The sequence below is a fragment of the Tilletiaria anomala genome (assembly GCF_000711695.1).
Source record: "Tilletiaria anomala UBC 951 chromosome Unknown K437scaffold_68, whole genome shotgun sequence".
NCBI lineage: Eukaryota > Fungi > Basidiomycota > Exobasidiomycetes > Georgefischeriales > Tilletiariaceae > Tilletiaria > Tilletiaria anomala.
Window position 1 is genome coordinate 82,007 of NW_013546954.1, and position 17,189 is coordinate 99,195.

The 17,189-nt window shown below is 55.7% G+C and overlaps 8 protein-coding genes across 8 annotated transcripts; 5 read left to right on the forward strand and 3 right to left on the reverse strand.

The window, feature by feature from the left end:
- Positions 1-79: 79 nt before the first annotated feature.
- K437DRAFT_278900 (putative nucleoside-diphosphate kinase) lies at positions 80-1,108 on the reverse strand (the record flags this gene model as incomplete). Its single annotated transcript, XM_013386675.1, has 6 exons — positions 80-135; positions 205-220; positions 296-441; positions 522-583; positions 650-688; positions 756-1,108. 6 exons carry the CDS (start codon positions 1,106-1,108, stop codon positions 80-82), a joined length of 672 nt encoding a protein of 223 aa, XP_013242129.1.
- A 920-nt stretch (positions 1,109-2,028) lies between these two features.
- K437DRAFT_257816 (uncharacterized protein) lies at positions 2,029-3,450 on the forward strand. Its single transcript, XM_013386676.1, has 3 exons — positions 2,029-2,416; positions 2,493-2,576; positions 2,639-3,450. The coding sequence occupies exons 1-3, from the start codon at positions 2,204-2,206 to the stop codon at positions 3,263-3,265; spliced, it is 924 nt and encodes a 307-aa protein (XP_013242130.1). The 5' UTR covers positions 2,029-2,203; the 3' UTR covers positions 3,266-3,450.
- On the reverse strand, positions 3,368-5,413 carry K437DRAFT_295331 (uncharacterized protein). Its single transcript, XM_013386677.1, has 2 exons — positions 4,554-5,413; positions 3,368-4,483 (listed from the first exon to the last, which is right to left on the reverse strand). The coding sequence occupies exons 1-2, from the start codon at positions 5,107-5,109 to the stop codon at positions 3,570-3,572; spliced, it is 1,470 nt and encodes a 489-aa protein (XP_013242131.1). The 5' UTR covers positions 5,110-5,413; the 3' UTR covers positions 3,368-3,569.
- A 2,289-nt stretch (positions 5,414-7,702) lies between these two features.
- On the forward strand, positions 7,703-8,508 carry K437DRAFT_160024 (uncharacterized protein). The gene is made up of 2 exons (XM_013386678.1): positions 7,703-8,334; positions 8,420-8,508. Exon 1 carries the CDS (start codon positions 7,794-7,796, stop codon positions 8,220-8,222), a length of 429 nt encoding a protein of 142 aa, XP_013242132.1. The 5' UTR covers positions 7,703-7,793; the 3' UTR covers positions 8,223-8,334; positions 8,420-8,508.
- A 562-nt stretch (positions 8,509-9,070) lies between these two features.
- K437DRAFT_160008 (uncharacterized protein) lies at positions 9,071-10,776 on the forward strand. Its single transcript, XM_013386679.1, has 3 exons — positions 9,071-9,589; positions 9,673-10,084; positions 10,165-10,776. The coding sequence occupies exons 1-3, from the start codon at positions 9,401-9,403 to the stop codon at positions 10,440-10,442; spliced, it is 879 nt and encodes a 292-aa protein (XP_013242133.1). The 5' UTR covers positions 9,071-9,400; the 3' UTR covers positions 10,443-10,776.
- A 675-nt stretch (positions 10,777-11,451) lies between these two features.
- K437DRAFT_226098 (uncharacterized protein) lies at positions 11,452-11,628 on the forward strand (the record flags this gene model as incomplete). The annotated part of the gene is made up of 1 exon (XM_013386680.1): positions 11,452-11,628. A coding segment is annotated over one exon (177 nt), but the record flags the coding sequence as incomplete, so codon positions are not given.
- A 562-nt stretch (positions 11,629-12,190) lies between these two features.
- On the forward strand, positions 12,191-14,018 carry K437DRAFT_257820 (uncharacterized protein). The gene is made up of 2 exons (XM_013386681.1): positions 12,191-12,703; positions 12,771-14,018. The coding sequence occupies exons 1-2, from the start codon at positions 12,479-12,481 to the stop codon at positions 13,959-13,961; spliced, it is 1,416 nt and encodes a 471-aa protein (XP_013242135.1). The 5' UTR covers positions 12,191-12,478; the 3' UTR covers positions 13,962-14,018.
- On the reverse strand, positions 13,995-17,189 carry K437DRAFT_159992 (uncharacterized protein). Its single transcript, XM_013386682.1, has 3 exons — positions 16,439-17,189; positions 15,721-16,374; positions 13,995-15,649 (listed from the first exon to the last, which is right to left on the reverse strand). Exons 1-3 carry the CDS (start codon positions 17,100-17,102, stop codon positions 14,028-14,030), a joined length of 2,940 nt encoding a protein of 979 aa, XP_013242136.1. The 5' UTR covers positions 17,103-17,189; the 3' UTR covers positions 13,995-14,027.

Consider the following 17,189-nt stretch of genomic DNA (forward strand, 5'->3'; position numbering starts at 1 on the left):
AGTAACATTTTGTTGCCAATGCCAAAGCGATATGTCTTTGTCTTTAAAGCAAGCTTGGGGTGCTGCACGCTTTTGACGTTTAGTTATCGCTTACAACCCATTCCTCGTTTGCGGTCTTGTAGGAAGCGATTTCAGCTGAGTGCAAGCAGGAGGGCATGAGTCAGGCCGGCTGTATGCGGAAGCAGTGCAAATTTCAGGGCTCACCGTCAGAGAACCAAAGCTTGCGTTGCCAAAACATGGAAAGACAATCAGCGAAAATGCTCCAAGAAGCCCAATGATTACCGACAATACTCACGCCAATCTCAGTGGTGGCGCTGTCGAATCCATCACTGGCGTGAATGAGGTTGCGACCAACGCTGATGGCGTATTGACCTCTGACGCTTCCCGGGTCGGCCTCGAGCGGGTTCGTAGCTCCGACGATACGACGGCCCTGGCGAATGACTTGTTGCAGGGATGCCACACATTCTATGTTTCAGTCACATTCGCGTGGAGCCGAAGCAAGATTCGAGATGAAGACTCACCGTCCTTGCCCTCGAACACCATGGCGATAACAGGTACTCCACAAGTGATGTATTTAACCAGACTGTGTTCGACGCGATGATGGTCAGCACTATCTCCGAAATCAGCAGGCCAGGCACGGAAGATTCACCCAGGGTAGAATGGTCGACCAGCAAGGTCGGCGTAATGCCTGGGGAAGGGTAGAGGCGATCAGTGGTTGTTTTGACAGCTCGACGACGGAAGGAAGGAAAACTAACTCCTTTGCAAGAGCTTCGCTGGGGACGAGAGACTTGATCGCGACCAGCTTATATCCCTTCTCTTCAAAGCGGTTGATGACCTTGCCAAGGAGCTGTCTGCTTGTTCCGTCGGGTTTGAGCATGACAAAGCTGCGTTCGGTGACCGTCTTGTACTCTCCCGCAATGGTCTTGGGGCCTTCCAGCTCAAGCGAAGGCTGCGACAGGGCGTAGAACGTCAGACCAGCAGCGGCGGTGAGACTGCTCGCAACGGCGGCACTGCGGCGGGCCGAAGAGGAGGCCCGCTGGGCGGCTGCCGTGCTCATGGCGCGGAGCGAGGAGCCGCGAAGGGCAGAGGCGGCGGTGCGAGCGAACATGATGGAAAAGTTGTCGAAATAAGGGTGCAGACAAAGCGGCGGTCTAAAGTGCGAGGTGGTGTGGGCTGAGTTCAGACCTAGGACAGAAGAATATTTAGTGACCACACTTCAAGTATAAGGTGTGCACAGAGCAGCTTTCTCCGACGTCTGCCACTTCTTGTGTGGAAGAATACGAAGGCGGAATCGCGAAGAGCCTCCGAGTAGAGGTTGCACCGATTCATTCGACTTCGGTAGTGGCTGGCGTGAAAACTCAAAACACGGCATTCTATTCTGGGGTCATCACACGAAAGAACAACACAACGCGCTCTGAATGCGAGGGTTACGACGACCGTTGAGGTTGGCGCGATGGTGAGGCGTGACATGACCTCTTACACGAAGGCTTGGGAAGTGCTGGTTGTACATAGAACGGCCATCGCCATCCAAGAACAAAAACTTGCCTCTCAATGTCAACGGTCTCTAGCTGCCGCAATTATGCCGCCGCCCACGCGTCCACAGGGACATCGTACACAGATGCCAGAGAGGCGTCAAGCGTCAGGAGGCGTAGTGGTGGGTGGGGGGAGGGGGGCGGCGTCGGCTTCTCACTTCTCCGTACAAAGGACGGCAGCACTAGTAGAGCACAAGTGAGAGATGCATAGTTCCAGTGTGCAAGCCCCTGACTCCTATCATGTTCCCATTGGGATGTACATAACCTTACCAGCTCCCCTGCTGAGAATGCTGACCAGCTCTGCAACATCACCGTGTACCGTGCACTCATTTACAGACACAATGCACTGAATCAAGTGTCGAAGTAGGGCAAATTGCACGGCTCGCCGAGTCGCCATCGAACAAAGATAATGCCAATGCCCGATAGATTTCGGGCATCCATGATGCTCCTCAGTGCAATCATTATGTCTCATATATGTAGGTCTACATTCGATGATCCTGTGACAATTTCTCCACCCCTGAAACCTGATCCATTCGTCGAATCACTTTCATCTAGCTTCTTTGTGACATATTGTCTTTCCATATTCCCTCTCTGACTTCCGTCGGTCACCCCATCGCACCCCACTTTCTATCGCTCGTTACTCTTCCCTTTAGCTTTTCGACATCGTCACAATGCACCTTTCCATCATTTCCTCCTCTGTGCTCGCCCTAGCAGGAGCCACGCTGATCTCAGCAGCCTCCAGCGACCCCTATGCCGATCCGGGCAAGCTCCCAGCAAAAACCGACTCTGCGCATGGACAAGTGGGATACAACGACTGTCAAAAGCGCTACGGTGCATCGTCCCAGTCCTCGAAGTGCCAGAATGCGTACATCAACTCTGCAAAGGTGAGTGATACGTCTCGACGTCCCGAGATCCTGCAGATGCGGTGCTAACCCCAGGGCTGCTCTTTTCCTCGGCAAGGACTTTTGCCTGTGGGCACCGCCGAAGAAGGCTGCGATCGGGGACAGCGAGGAATACGAGATCTCTTGGTGCATGGCGTCTGGCGTGGGTATTGCTGACGTCAGAATATCAGTCCCGAGTAGAGCTGACATCTTCTCTTCATATAGTACGGCACACGTCTCATCCCAGATGGCACGATCAAGGGTGCACACTTCCTAAAAACACCAAGCTTTGTTCAAATCACAGGCGTGGGCGACCTGACAAGCCTGAATATTCCCCGGGGCGACCAGGGCGGAGAACTGGATCCGCATGGCGCAACAGGTGCAGGCAACCCCATTGGAGGCCAAGTGTACACGAACGCGTACACAGGTGAATGGGAGCACATTCAAGAATGGCAGAACTTCATGTCCTACAACGAGTTCTGCTTCAGAGCCTGCCGCGCTGGCCCGCACGCAAAACAGTATTGCCCTCACATCTACGACCTTATGGGATGCCTTTGGAATGAGCCAGCCAACTACGACAAGAACGTCTTTGAAGACTGCAACGGCAACGAGGGCAAATACCCTGGCGTGTACGGCACTTCGACTTGGCATCAGGGGCAAAACCCGACACCTCCAGCTCACAAGGCAGGAAAGTCGTCCCAATGTGCTCGATATGCGACCATTTCCAATAGCCAAGCTACCAAGATTCCGACCGTTCCGGCCGGCGCAGCTCAGAAGAACGCCTACCGGCCGCTTATTGAGACCCCTGAGGTCGACCAACCATCACTCATCAAAGTCATCAAGAGGAACTGAGCTATTTCGAATCAGTACTCCGGAATTTTCTCTCGTGATTACGCTGCACTCTCACACCCTTCGACAAGTCGATGCGGCCCCTTCGTACTCTCATGTGTATCAAAACCTTCGTTTCGAGTCAATCACGCTTCCCACGTGTATTATTATTCGCTACAAATGCGCAAATCGATTCCCTTGTTCTCCCAAGCTAAAATCTACGTAGTGCTTAAAATTTGAGAGAGGACCCAGCTTGGCTGTGTGGTTGGCGTCGCTTACCGTGTCGCTGCGTCTGCTGGACGATAGATGGGTTACTTGACAGAGATCATCAATCTCTCCCGCTATCCATCGTGCTGGTTTGTTGCCCATTATCTTCATCCCTTTGACGATCAGGACTAGAGCTCCTTCGAGATCCCCCACCTGGCGCCCAGCGGCCGCCTGCGCCGCCACCGCCACCATACCCTCCACCCTGCCTATTTTCTTTTGCAGAGCCCCATCCGCAGCCGCTAGCGAGACCAGCGTTGGCGCCAGTACCGATCGCGCGCCCACCGCCACCGACCCCGGCACGAGAGCTGTTGCCACGTCTGTCGTCTGCACCGGGCCTGCTTTCGCTGAACGTGTCGCCAGCCCGAGGTGCTCGGCCCCAGCTGCCGTTGGCAGCGCCACCGCCTGGTGCGCGATCGAAGTTGCTGCCTCCGAGGCCAGATTCCCGCGTATTCGATTCCCCCAGGCCTGCATCATCACCGGCGCCTGTATCATCGTCTGCTGCTCCTGCACCGGCTCCTGCTCGAGCGGCATCCCTCCCAAAAGCATCACGACCGCCGCGGGACGACGCCCAGTCTCGCTCGCGACTAGAATCTTTACCCCATCTCCCCAAGGGAAGATCGGTTCTGCGACCCAATTCGCGATCCCTGCCACGCGGAGCCCAGGTGCCGTCGTCTGCATCTCTCGCTGCGAGGCGTGTTCCAGCGCCGGTGGTGCCCCCGCCGTCGTTGTCTATCTCCCTTCCGCCTTCTCTAGCATGGACCCGCAAGAGATGATAAGGCCAGGCTCTCATCTTGACCTCGATGATCGTCCCATCGATCTGCCCTTGATGCATGTGCGCGACGGCCTTTTGCGCTGGGTTGGCAGTGCTCGCTGACGGGGGCGATGGGCTCGGTGAGCGGCGTGATGAGCGACAGGAGCTGTGAGATGTATGAGGCGCGTGGAAGGACACATAGGCTTCTCCCTTTGAGTCTCCGGCTGTGAGATGAGACGCACGATCAGTTTGGTACCGAAGTACAGTCATCATCCACATCAAGGTGTGACTCACACCTTGCGTGGATTAGCAATTCCAGCTTTTTAATGTCGCCGTATGCGCCAAAGATCTCGCGCAAATGCCGCGGAGCGACGTTTTTTGAAAGGCCGTGGATGGCGATCGTGTATTTGGAATCTGAGACAGCATCACGCACTTCTACATCCTCGCTTTCGTGGCCTTGACGCCTTCCTTCGTCCGCACCTCGATAGTCGCTGTCCCGATCCCGTCCCCATCTACCGTTGCCACTGTTGCTATTACCAAGATCCGTGTCTCGAGCATAGCGACCACCCATGCTCGCCGCACCGCGACTAGAAGACACTCTTGCACTCCATCCAGAATCCCCACGTGAGTTTGCGCAGCGGGAATTGTCTCCAGCCGTCGCATATCGGTCTTGGGTACGATGCCCCCATCCTCCGTCATCTGTTCCTCCCCAGCCTCTTTCGGTATCCCGCCTACTGCCCACCGATCGCTCGGGCGACCGCGAACGTCGTTGGTACGCGGACGGCGGCGACGGGGAACGTTCATGTCGACGGGTGCGGCTGCCCCAAGATGGCGAAGGTGAGAGGGGCATATCGGCTACCTTGTGTGATCTTGTACTCGAACTGGGCAAGATGGATTTTGTTGAAGAAGGTTGGCGCGGGTATGCAAACTCTAGGGTCGAGCAGTCTCGCAAGTCGCCGATTCTCGCGCGACCTTCTCGCCTGGCAACCAACGAGAGCTCTACACGGGACCACCTTCCACGTCACGCTTTCGACGGAAACACGCCGATTACTTTGATAGCTGTTGTGGTGGCTTTGGACCTGTATTGTGACAATCACGAGCCAGTCACCATTGCACTCCCTCCGCTCGTTCGTGTCGCCAATCGCAATGATCAAGACAGTGAATCTCATTAAACTTGGACTGCGAAAGTTGCATTTGCCCATTTCGCCATATAGCTTTCGTAGAGAATCGTGATCAATCTGATTATGTAAGCGGACTCGCTTCATTCTATTACAGCGAAGTGCCCACCAGTGATGGCCTGGCACATGCCAACCAGGGGCGGGGGGGAGGGGGTGAGGGTTGACACATCTGCCACCCACAGCATCCTACAGCTTCGCCTCACAGCGAGAGGCAAGGTATGGCAAGGTTCGCCTAACTTCATTGCACCATTCTCAACCCACAACCTCCTATACCATTCTGCAACCTACCAGGCTGGCGCCCCGGACACTATAATGTATACGAGCCTGAAACCAGGCATGTCTGCGAAGGGCATTATGTGAACTTTTTGTTCTCCGGACTCGACGCGACTTTAATAGCGGCTCGACCTTGTGGGGCTCGGGTGTTATATTCGCCTTCCTGGTACAGCATGAATGTGATTGCTGATCGCGGGCGTGCTGACCGATGGCCAGCGATCTTGCTGCGATCGCGAGTTTCGTGGTGAAGTGTCGTATCAAAACCAAGCCCGGCTGTCCGCTTGCGTTGTGTGCCATAGAGTTGATGCGATCACCATGGACGAAGCTTCGACCAGTGTCGAAGTGCGGTCAACGTGCCGTACTTGGTACTCTCTCTATTTGTGCAGAAGTAGGGTTAACTCACCAGCGGTCTGAGCTCCTGTGGCCTCTAGCAACTACCGGCCGAATGCTGGCACTACTCACATAAGGCGGACCGCGAAGTGAGGTTAGCGATCTACATGGACTCGCACTGAAGCATCAAACGCACTACGCAGAGCGAACCCCATATTGCGCTTCTGGTCATTGGGGACATCTATCAAGCGCGGCGAAGTACCACTGCGGCAGCCCGCTCGCAGGTCGCCCGATCTTCTTGTACCGGTGTACACGCATACATAGCCAAGATGTACACACGCGTGTAGACTCATCCATCTTGACAGCCGCTTCTAAAACAATCCCACAAGTTGCTATGGCGCCGCGCTATCCAAGTGGGACCACGGCGGTCGCAGGGGCACACTGCCAAATAGTGCCATGCCGCCTGCGTTGTGCAGGCCAATGGCACTCAATTCATTGTTCTCTGATTGCAGGGAGGACGAGAAACAGCCAGCAGAGAGAGGACCGTGAAGCAAGCAGCGTCCCGGCCATCCCAAGTCCCCTACACGCATCTAGAGCCCTAGAGCCATGGTTATTAGAGATGTGAACAGGCAACCTTGTTAATCCTGAGAGTATCCATGGATGCACCGAAAGACGATGGTGCTATACCTGTTTATTTCTTCTTCCACTGATCTATCCTCCTCACCACCAACTCCTACTCTCACCCTTAATACCTTTTCCCTTCTCTCATTGCATCAGCGATAAGGATTTTGCTAGCACAGCGAAAGCGTGTCAGGCCCCTCAAAGCGCACGTCAAGCCCACGGTCTTTACAATGACATTTGCTTTTTCCCTAATTTCTATGCGCATCCATTTGTGGGCTCCCCTTTGAGTTGAATCTCACTTCAATCACGAATCCCTGGGTTTCTTCCGCTCTCTTCGCCCTCGCAGCCTCGGCGCTTGGTTTCAGCGCCCATGACATTAGAGACAAATATGGTAACAAGTACCGGACCCCAAACAACTTGCTTGCAAAGGCTGATCCTAAGCAAGGTGGCTGGAATGGCTGCGTGTTGTGCTACGGCGCGTCAAAAAAGACAGGCCACAGCAAGAGCCTCTGCATTAGCAAGTCTGAATAATTTCTGCCTCTGGGGCTCGTCCAACCCTGGTTCGATCATCGGTGACAAAAAGGCTGTCGCAGTGTCGTGACGCATCAAGAGCGGCGTGAGCCTCTATCGTTCTTCCTTACGGGCCTTGCCTTGTCCTGTCCTCGGCCCCGCGTCATTGCTAAGTGATTTCCTTTCTCATGCAGTACGGTATCCATCTCATTCCCAGCGGTGCCATCAAGGGCGCGCACTTCCTCTCGACACCCTCGTACGTTCAAATAACCGGTGTTGGTGACTTCACCAAGATCAACGTCCAGAAGGGTGATGAGGGTGGAGACCTCGGCCTGCATGGAGCGACCGGCGAGGGTAACCCACCAGGGGGATCGTTTTCACGACTGCCCAGGCGTTGGGAGCGCCTGCCGTATTGGCAGAGCTTCATCAACGACATCTAGTTCTGGGTCCGTGCCTGCTACGACGGCCAACACGACGGCGAGTGATGCCCCGACAGTGGGTTCTCTTTTGTGTCCTTCGTTTCGAAGGAATTACTCTCTCGTCCGTGTTTAGACTGGAATTGTAACTTTCCCGCGCTCGCTTCACCACCACCTTTCGCGGCCTTGCTAAGGTGTACGATTTCATGAGCCACCAATGGAACGAGCCGGCCAACTACGGCGCTGGTCAATTCGGGCAGTGTGATGGTACCGAGAGTACCTGGCATGGCGTTTACAACGGCTCGACGTTCCACCAAGGTCAGAAGCACCCCCTCCCACCCAGCCTGCCGGATCGAGAAGCAACTGCACGCCGCACGCGAGCACGTCGCACGGTGCGGCAAAGTCTATCTCCATCAACAACAAAATGGCCACCCTGGCCACCTTGTTCACCCGAGCTTAGGATGCGCCACCGTTGCCAACTCGTCCACGAGGACCCCCTGCTTTCTTGGCGCTCAGGCATGGCGCAATGGACACACCTACTTTTGTTTCCTTCGGTTTCCACCTCTTTGACATCTCAACGTCGGCATCGTCATCGTGTTCATCCACCATGCTATTTCACTTTGCTTCACCGTTGAACAAGAGGCGGATACTGTCGCAGCGCTTTTCGGACGTCTATTGCTCCCTTGCGAATCCAACGTTGGCAGCTGCTGGCGATCTTCTGGCCCAGTCTCGGTGAGCGCGTTTCTCGTTCGACGGCCTCGTCAGGTCCTTGAAGACTGTCACACTGTGTCAGAGCATGTGACGACGCTAAATTCACGTGACATGCTTCCAGGAAAGAGATCAACCCTCCTTGGTGATGGATTCCGCACGGCTACTACATCCCGTGGCCCAAGGACTGTGGAGAGTTGGGCCGATGGCCGATGCCGGACCTCCGACACTTTGTCGGCGGAACACCAGCCCCTGTTCAGTTGGGTGCAGTACTGCAGTCTGCACTGCGCAGTGCATACACTGCACAGAAGCGCAGCTGCACGGTATGATAGCACCACCCGTCAGGCCTGCCCGCTTTTCCACCCACCCAATCTCTCCGCTTCATCAGACTGTAGCGCTGTTGGCGGCTGCACATGGCTTTCAAAGTTAGCGGGTGCCTACTGACTTCGATGAAACATTTTTCTGTTCATCAGAGGACGTGGGCACAGGCCGGCGCAGGAAGAGTGAGACGCGAGCCTCAAACTAAGCACACACGCCATGGATTTACACATGCTCGCCCAGCCCGCACGGCGGCACAAGAAGCAACAACCCTCCCGCTGCTCCGATTTTGGGGTTCCAGCGTCGCGTCCTTGTTTTTTGGTGGCTTGGGAGCAGGGTCAACGAAAGCTTCTTCAGGGTCATGATCAGCGGCTAGTCGCGTTCGCCAGCCATCTCCAGCCGGCAGCCCTCCCTGGGTGGCGGTTGCACTTTATCTCCTAACGTGACAGGCACCACAGCGGCGTATTGAGCCGGGTCCACTTGCCACGGCTTTGCATCTTGGCCTCACCCGCCGCTTGTCCCCTTTCCTGCTGGGCATAACCACCTATACCACATCCCTTCCCGTTTCCAAATCCCATCTCATCCTTCATCCCTTCCACCTCTTCTTCCGTCAGATATTTTATCTCGATATTCCTCATCACCTATCCCCTCATTGCAACAGCTGAAGCGCGCTCACAGACGCTTTAGTTGTACCTCTACACCCAATTGAAGGTTCCTCTGCCACCCCCGGTGTTGATCCTTTCTTCCCCCCTCCTCTCCCGCCCCCCTGGCATTTCATAGTTGCAACATGAAGCTGTCTCTCGCCTCTGTCGCCCTCGCCGCGCTCTCAGTCCCGGCAACCTTCGCCTACACCTACGGCAACCAATATCAGAACCCTGGCAACCTGCCCGCCAAGGTCGACAACACCCAGACAGGATACAATGACTGCCAGAGTCGCTACGGCAATACCAAGCAAAGCGCCAGGTGCCAGAATCTCGTGAGTTGGGGCCGATCACACTAGCCCAGTATCTTTCCTCTTCAATGGCGCGCTAATATGGAATGCCTCTCTGTGTCTCGCAGTTCGTCAACTCCATCAAGGACTTCTGCCTTTTCGGGCCTCCCTCCCCGGGTCAGACAGTTGGTGACCAAGAGGAGGTCGTCGTCTCGTACTGCATGAAGAGCGGCTATGGTACCCGGCTCATCCCCAACGGTGCCATCAAAGGCGCGCACTTCCTCTTGACTCCCTCGTTCGTTCAGGTCACCGGCGTTGGCGATCTGACGAAGATCAATATTGCCCAGGGTGACGAGGGCGGCGAGCTCGACCCGCACGGTGCCACCGGCTCTGGCAACCCCCGTGGTGGTCTGGTCTTCACACGCGCTCGTGGCAACTGGGAACGCATGGACGAGTGGCAGCACTTTATCTCTTACAACGAGTTCTGTGTCCGTGCCTGCTTCAACTCGGAGCCGTACCGTACGCAGTGGTGCCCTCACAGTGCGTTTTCCGCTTTGCTCAGTAAATTATCGCCAGTATCCCTCAGCTGACTTGTTCTGTTCTCCCCTTTGCACCCTCAGTCTACGATGTCATGGGGTGCTACTGGAATGAGCCCGCCAACTACAACAATGGCCAGTTCGAGCAGTGCGACGGGACGCAGGGTCAGTGGCCTGGTGTCTACTCTGGCTCCACCTGGTACCAGGGCCAGTCGCCCACCCCTCCCGCTCAGGCTGCCGGCTCGAGCAGTAACTGCAGGCAGTACGCGTCGATTAGCAACGGTGTCGCGGTCAGCATTCCGTCAAGCTCTGCTGCCTCTGCCAAGGCGACCCGCCGTGCCGCCTTCGATGACGACGAGTAAAACGCCACGCCGCGCCGTTCCTTTCTCATTTCGTTTCGCTCCTTTGCGCCCCTTTACTTGCGCTGCTCGATGATCTTTGTCAGTTCATTGGCACTTCTACCAGCCCTGGGCTAAAGTCTTTCCCCCGCCGGCACACTTTCATCACGCGTGAATCGCGCGGGCAGGGCTTGTTCGTTTCGAAGACAGGACGTGTGTTTCAAAAATTTCAGACGCACTTTAGCATCATGTGATATGGACATTCGTATATACTTTACACTGTTTTCGTAGTTTCTCGTCAATTATCCTTTTGGGGAAGTCTCCGACACCCCAAATCATCCTTCGTTTCTCACCTTTTCGCGTGCCAAGTGTGCTGCGCTGCTAGGCTTACGGTGTTCCCCTTGCTGTTTCAGGGGCGATGCTGCTGCTCTGGGCCCCTTCGAACAGTCCACATCCGCGTTGAGCGCTGCGAGGGAAGCAGTGGAGTATACGAAAGCCCGTAGACGCGTCGTTTGCTCGACAACGGCTCTCATATGCGTCCTGCGCCTTTTAGCCTAGACCGAGGCAATGAAGGGACCCCATGGACGAAATTGGACGGTGCGAAGAACAGACTTTTGCGCACAAGTGTTCGAGCAGCGGCCAACCTCGATATTCAAGCTCAATCGCCATGCAAGTCCGGAGCATCGTGCTTGCGTCAAATTATCTACCGCCCAACAGCCAGCCACACTCGCTGCCGGGGCTTCACTACCCTGGCCCTTTCGGGCAGAGGTGCTCGTCCGCTGGCTCTGGCTCTGACGTCACAGTGTTCGAGATCGAAGACCTTGTGAGCAGGCTTGGCTACTAGCCTGTGTGGCGCTATGCGATGTAAGAGCAGGCTCACTATCGTTCGACGACATGTGAGCTGCTTGTCGTGTTCAAAGGGAGAGCTCGCCTGTTGCTCGGAGGCAGCGACGAAAGAGAATGCGGACGTATGAAGAGGCACACCTTTGGGGATCTCTAGCATGCATATGCGCTACTGCTGCCCGCGGGCTAAAGCCATGGGGCCGTCCAGGTCTACGACGGCTTCGCGATGGTTGGCTCATATCCCCTGGGCGCAAACCAATGGAGCAGTGGGTCCAGAGCTTTCAGGCTCAAAGCAATGTGGACACGCAGAAAATCGCCTCTATGGTTCATGCACCCGATCTATGCCCCCAAAATGCTATCCAGATGAGCAAGTAGTGGACCAAAAGGCAGAGCAGACCAAGCGACTAGTGGTTGACCAACGTGCAATGGACTCCTTGACGCATGGGACCCAGCAGGGAGCCTGCCGTTGAACGTCGAAGCGAGTGTCTCTCTGGAAGCGCATTGGTCTCCTTAGTCGGCGGCAACTCAGTCTGATTACCAGGTCTGATGCCCGCTGATCTCTGTCGAGTGCTCTTAAATTCATTCGCACGTGTAGTCAAGTATTGGCTTTGGTGCACATTACAGTGACCATGCTATTCAGCAATCCATACCAAGCTGAAAGTAAGATTCGATCTGAATGTGAGGCAGGTGCCCATTGCAGGTGGCTTGGCCGGGTTGCACCTTTGAAAGAACCTGATGGAGTGTATAGGCAACTGAGCATACGCAGCACCAGAATTGGCAGGCTTCACATACACGCGAGGATGGTTACATCCCGTCACTCACAGTGGCAGACCGGTTGTGCGTCTAAGCCTTTTTGGCGTTGGCGGCTTGAGTCTTGACTTGAACTCAGTTCGGTCACAAACTCTTCACCACACAACATTTGGGATCGGGTTCGAACGAGGGGCAATGGGGACATAGGATCCTCATCGACAGACAGCCTCACCGTGGCCAGATTCACTGCAAGTTGAAGAGCGTCGCTTTTCAAAGCAGTGATTCGACCCAACGGCTCGCGCAGCGGTGCGAGGAACCGCCAAGCCGGGTCGCTCGTCCTCGACGGAGGCATCCTTGAGGACTTTGCCTGCGTGCGTCTCGATCAGTGATTCATAGCAAGCGCGCTTCCGTGATGTTGCCAGAGTCACGGACACTCCTATAGCATTGACGTCAGGCCAGATTGCGGCATGGAGGCGCTTAAGCAAGTGTCGCGGCGAGCGCATGCAGCGGCTGAAACCTTGGCGCACACGGCACCACAAGCTCGTGCACCAACACTGTCGCTGGGCTCAAGGCTTACTTTCACACAAGGCCTGCTTGTCGGACAGCTGTCCATCATCGTCATTGCCGTCATCTTCATCCGTTACTTCATCTTTGAGGATGTGGACACGGCGTTGGAAAAGGAGCGTCTCGCTGTGAGTGTTTCCGGCACCCGCTTGCTGCGAATTTCCGTCTTAACCCACGCTTCCATGGCATTTGTAGCGGGTCAGACGGTCACAACAAGCAAGGGACAGAACAGCTAGAAGAAGGACCAAGAGCGCTTCCATCAGTCGCTCTAGCGCCAACCTCGCTTCCATCCTGCAGAACGTCGGCTACGACATCACCTCACATCCCTCAGAGAGCACAGACTGGCTCAATGTGCTGCTGGCACAGGCCGTTGCTGGCTACCGTGAGGACGTACTCTCTGGTGGAGCTATCTTACCCTCTTTCAAGGACCAAAGGACGGCCGAAAAGGAAAGAACCGCTCGAGAGCTCATGCAAGACATCTTGAATCGTCAGACAGGCAAGGCGGCCAGCTTTCTTGACCCGATTAGGGTGATGGAAGTCGATTTCGGGGATCAGTATCCGCTCTTCTCAAATGCACGAATCAGGCCAGCCGACGATGCCGGGCGCATGAGAGTGGAAGTTGACATTGATTACATGGACAGTATTACGATAGCGATCGACACGAAGCTTGTCATCAACATGCCACGGCCGCGCTTTGCAGTCCTGCCTATCTCGCTCAGCCTCACAATATCCCGCTTTTCCGGCACTCTCGCCATCGAGCTCTTTTCTACAGAAGCTGGTATAGTTCTGCCTCGCGAAAGGGGCGTTCAGACGCCCTCAGCAGCTTCCCAGCCGCGGTCGCGACACCACCTGCACTTCTCGTTGCATCCTGACTTTACTCTTGATGCGACAGCCTCTAGCCTATTGGGCTCAAGGGCAAAGTTGCAGGACGTCCCAAAGATCGAGCAGCTGCTTGTGGGCAGACTACGCGCGTGGGTGCACGATCGCTTCGTGTGGCCGCGCTTCTGGAGCCTGAGCTTGCCCAATTTAGTGCCGAGCCCTGGCGCTGCGAATGACGAGCCGGTTGGCACGCGGTCGAAGGTCCCACAGTCTGAGCATCAGATTCATATCTCGCGAGGAGTGGATCCACGTGCCGCGGAAGGGCAGGCAGCCGAGCTGGATGGGCATGAGCGTCTGCCCAATGGGAAGGGTCAGCGACATTCGGCCTCAGTCGCACGTGGTGAGCTTGGGCTAGAAGCATGGCGTGCACAAGCTGCTGGCCTGCCAAGCGTCAGTGGCTCAAGGACATCTTTGCAATCGTACAGCACGAACGAAGTAGACATTCGAAAACGATTCCAAAGCAGTGCTGGAGGATGGGGCCGAGCTGGCACTCTGGACTACGGGTGAACGAAACAGCGATATGCGCAGGACTGTATGCATATAATACAATGCAATAGATCACACTCTTCTCTTCTAGTACGAGCAAAGGGCATCGAGCTCTGCAATGATCGCTGATTCCAAATTTGGGATGTGAAATACCTCGAGCAGTTCTTCTTCCTGCCCCGCAAGCACGCCTAGCTCCTGCTTCAGCGATGTTTTGCCGAGCGGCATGATGGAGCTCTCGGCAGCGCCGCTTCGCGAGTCGCTGATCACACCCATGCCAAGGAGATCAGGCGCAGAGAAGATGTCGAGACTGTCGTTGATCAGGCGCAGCGATTCGACAAGACGGCGGATGAGAACTTCGAACGGATTGCGCTCGAATCCTTGCGACGACATGGCGAGGCGTTTGATCGCTCGAAAGATGACACGCGTTACGCCAGGAGCGTCTCGCAGCTGTCTCTTCACCGTCTGACTTGCGAGGAAGGCTACGTTAAAGAGGGACATGACGATACGCTCCGTGTAGGCCAGTCTAGCCTCCGTCTTGAACATAGCGAAATTGTCATCCGACACGGGGAGCAGGTGCACCAACTCAATGCCGAGTCGGAATATTTCCTTGTCGTTAATGACTCGACTGAGCACTTCTCGATTCACATCAGGTTGAGCCATTTTGGAGAATGCTTCCAAGGCCGTGTCGGCGTGGTGAGGTACTTTGATCGTGCCCTGGCCTGGCCGCGCGTCTTGGAACACGTTGCCTTCGATCTCTTCGATGACACTTGCATCGAAGATAAAGGAGACCATGAGGTCGAACAATGACTGGACAGTTGTGTTCGACATCACGCTGAGCCTCATCTGATCACCAGCGATGGACGCAATGATTGCGAGGACATCTTTTCGTACCCGGACTGCCTCTGCAAAGGTAAATGGCGTCTCGTTGCGATCCTCTGCTTTGCGCTTGTCCTCCTTGGGTCGGGCGTCCTCCAAATTGAAAAGGTCTTCCATTTCAAAGCAATCGCCCGCTCGGGACAGACGAGAGCAGAGCTGAAAGAGTCGTGGCTGCTCATTGAGATACGCAATGTTCCCAGGCATCATGGCAAAGTTGCGAATGATGTTGAGGATAGTAAGCGCCAGCGTGGCGTTTCGCTCTTTTGATCGATGAATTCTCTCTTCGTTCCAAAAGCATTGTCCTTCTTCCTGCTTTGCGCCTGGATGCTGCCCTGAGGAGCTTCCCTTCGAGGGGGAAACAGTTTCTGCAGCCGCTTCCTCGGTGTTTGCAGCGCCTGCTTCCTTGTTGGTAGGCTCAACAGTAGTTGACATAGATCTGCGCCTGTCTAGGCGGTGAGTAATTTCTCGGGGATGTTGATTGGACTCGGAAAGGGATCTTGCACGCCTGTGCCGGCGCCACTCGCGCATCTCAGACTCGTCCGCTTTCGCAGTTCGCACCATTTCGAGGTGGCCTTTGATGGGGCGCCTTTCTTCGGTATTGTGGTCAACATTCTCGGCGCAATCCGCTCGCGCCTCCTCCACCCCGAAAGCAGCTTCGTCGAGCAGATCAAGCAACTCGTCGAACATATCTTCGCATGGAGTCAAGAGGAACTCGAATTGGGGCGGTGCGCCGACTCCGTTCGAGAGAATCTGAAGCGCATTAAGAGCGTAGCTGACTTCATGCGCAAGTCGGGAGCGTAGTGACATGGTCAGCGCGAGAATGTCAACGGTGCCTGTTGCGCAAGGGAAAAAGCAACATGGTGAGCTTCTTTTCTCTGCCAGACTTGAGGGCCCCTCAGCTTACCAAGTTCTCGAACCTGCCGCGGCTGCCTTCCTCGCCCGGCCAGGACACTTTCGAGTTCGCGATCGACCATCTCCAAGTCCCACCCGCCATAGCTTCGTACGTCTCTTCGTACCGGGGTGTACTCGATCTTATGCTTGACAGTGGGCCGTGGTGGCGGCGGGGGAAGTTGGGCGACGCTGTGAGCGCCAAGAGGCATCGCACTGGGTGCCAGTCCTCGGGTGGCCATGACACCGATCGGAGCTGCGCCCGCGCTGGGCGAATCGCCCGCTGGATGAACTCGAGGCTGCATGCCAGCAGTTTCTGCAGTACCGACGGCTGTATGTCCCGAAGCAGGAACTATCGCAGCAGCGATTGGTGCTGGCGTTGATGCGATCGGCAAGCTCTGCATTCCTGGCAATGGGGCAGAGTTTGGCGGGGCAAAGCCAGTACGCAAGATGGCGTGCGCAGTGGCAAATTGCGAGGGATCTGTGAGCTGTCCAGAGCGTACGAGATTGAGCACGTGCTGCTGTTCCTGACTCATGTTGGTGGGGATTTGCGGTTGCGGTTGCTGCTGCTGCGGCGGCGGCGCATCCAAGGCTGTAGGCGCAGGAGCAGCGGCCTTCACCTTTGCAGGACGTCCAACCTTGCCTTTACCGCGCGTATCGTCGCCGTCATCTGCTCATCGAGGGACGAACGTTAACAGCGATTGGGACACATACGTGATGGTTAGAATACTTACTCTTTCGCTTCTTAGGTCCTGGCTTTCCCTTCTTCTTCGCATCTGCTTCAGGCTGCTGCAATTGCGGTTGCGGTTGCGCCTGCTGATGCTGATGCGCAGGTTGCGACTGCTGTTGAGGCTGCAGTTGCAGCTGCTGCGTTTGTGGATAGCCTGGTTGCGGTTGACCAGACGGCATCGTGGGCACCGGTTGTTGCTGGCTCGCTGCGCCAGACACACCTGACAAGTTCACCTGTTGGCCTTGCTGTTGCTGTTGTTGTTGCTGCTGCTGCTGTTGGGCTTGCTGAGCCTGATACCGAGCCAGTTGCTGAAGCGTTTGCTGCGGTCCAGCCGAAGTGATACCGAACATCTGCACTGCACCTTGCGGCGCTCGAGGGAGTTGCTGCTGCGGCTGCTGCTGAGATTGCTGTTGTTGTTGAGAGTACGACTGCTGTGGTTGCTGCTGCTGCGGGGGAGGAAGCTGTGCATTTTGTGGAGTAGCGCCAACTGGCTGTCGTTGCTGTTGAGTAGCACCTGCCACGGCTTTCAGCTGTCGCACAAACTCATCCCTGGCCTGCTGCGACGACATCTTCCCCGCTTGAACCAAGGCACCGAGATGCTGTTGCACCTGATTCATCTGCACGCGCTCGTTAGGGCCCAAAGCCTGCAACATGCTGATCGTTGGCATTTGTTGCTGTTGCTGCGACTGCTGCTGCTGCTGCTGCTGTTGTTGTTGTTGCTGTTGTTGTTGCTGTTGTTGTTGCTGTTGTTGTTG

Excerpts from the sequence above, each read along its gene's own strand:
- K437DRAFT_257816 (XM_013386676.1), top strand. The coding sequence starts at position 2,204 with ATGCACCTTTCCATCATTTCCTCCTCTGTGCTCGCCCTAGCAGGAGCC. Across the intron at positions 2,417-2,492 it reads CGTACATCAACTCTGCAAAG|GACTTTTGCCTGTGGGCACC; the intron begins GTGAGTGATACG and ends TTCCTCGGCAAG. Across the intron at positions 2,577-2,638 it reads CTTGGTGCATGGCGTCTGGC|TACGGCACACGTCTCATCCC; the intron begins GTGGGTATTGCT and ends CTCTTCATATAG.
- K437DRAFT_295331 (XM_013386677.1), bottom strand. The coding sequence starts at position 5,109 with ATGCCCCTCTCACCTTCGCCATCTTGGGGCAGCCGCACCCGTCGACAT. Across the intron at positions 4,484-4,553 it reads ATTGCTAATCCACGCAAGGT|CCGGAGACTCAAAGGGAGAA; the intron begins GTGAGTCACACC and ends CTCATCTCACAG.
- K437DRAFT_160024 (XM_013386678.1), top strand. The coding sequence starts at position 7,794 with ATGAGCCACCAATGGAACGAGCCGGCCAACTACGGCGCTGGTCAATTC.
- K437DRAFT_160008 (XM_013386679.1), top strand. The coding sequence starts at position 9,401 with ATGAAGCTGTCTCTCGCCTCTGTCGCCCTCGCCGCGCTCTCAGTCCCG. Across the intron at positions 9,590-9,672 it reads GCGCCAGGTGCCAGAATCTC|TTCGTCAACTCCATCAAGGA; the intron begins GTGAGTTGGGGC and ends TGTGTCTCGCAG. Across the intron at positions 10,085-10,164 it reads TACGCAGTGGTGCCCTCACA|TCTACGATGTCATGGGGTGC; the intron begins GTGCGTTTTCCG and ends TTGCACCCTCAG.
- K437DRAFT_257820 (XM_013386681.1), top strand. The coding sequence starts at position 12,479 with ATGGAGGCGCTTAAGCAAGTGTCGCGGCGAGCGCATGCAGCGGCTGAA. Across the intron at positions 12,704-12,770 it reads TGGAAAAGGAGCGTCTCGCT|CGGGTCAGACGGTCACAACA; the intron begins GTGAGTGTTTCC and ends TGGCATTTGTAG.
- K437DRAFT_159992 (XM_013386682.1), bottom strand. The coding sequence starts at position 17,102 with ATGCCAACGATCAGCATGTTGCAGGCTTTGGGCCCTAACGAGCGCGTG. Across the intron at positions 16,375-16,438 it reads AGGACCTAAGAAGCGAAAGA|ATGACGGCGACGATACGCGC; the intron begins GTAAGTATTCTA and ends CTCGATGAGCAG. Across the intron at positions 15,650-15,720 it reads GCGGCAGGTTCGAGAACTTG|GCACCGTTGACATTCTCGCG; the intron begins GTAAGCTGAGGG and ends CTTGCGCAACAG.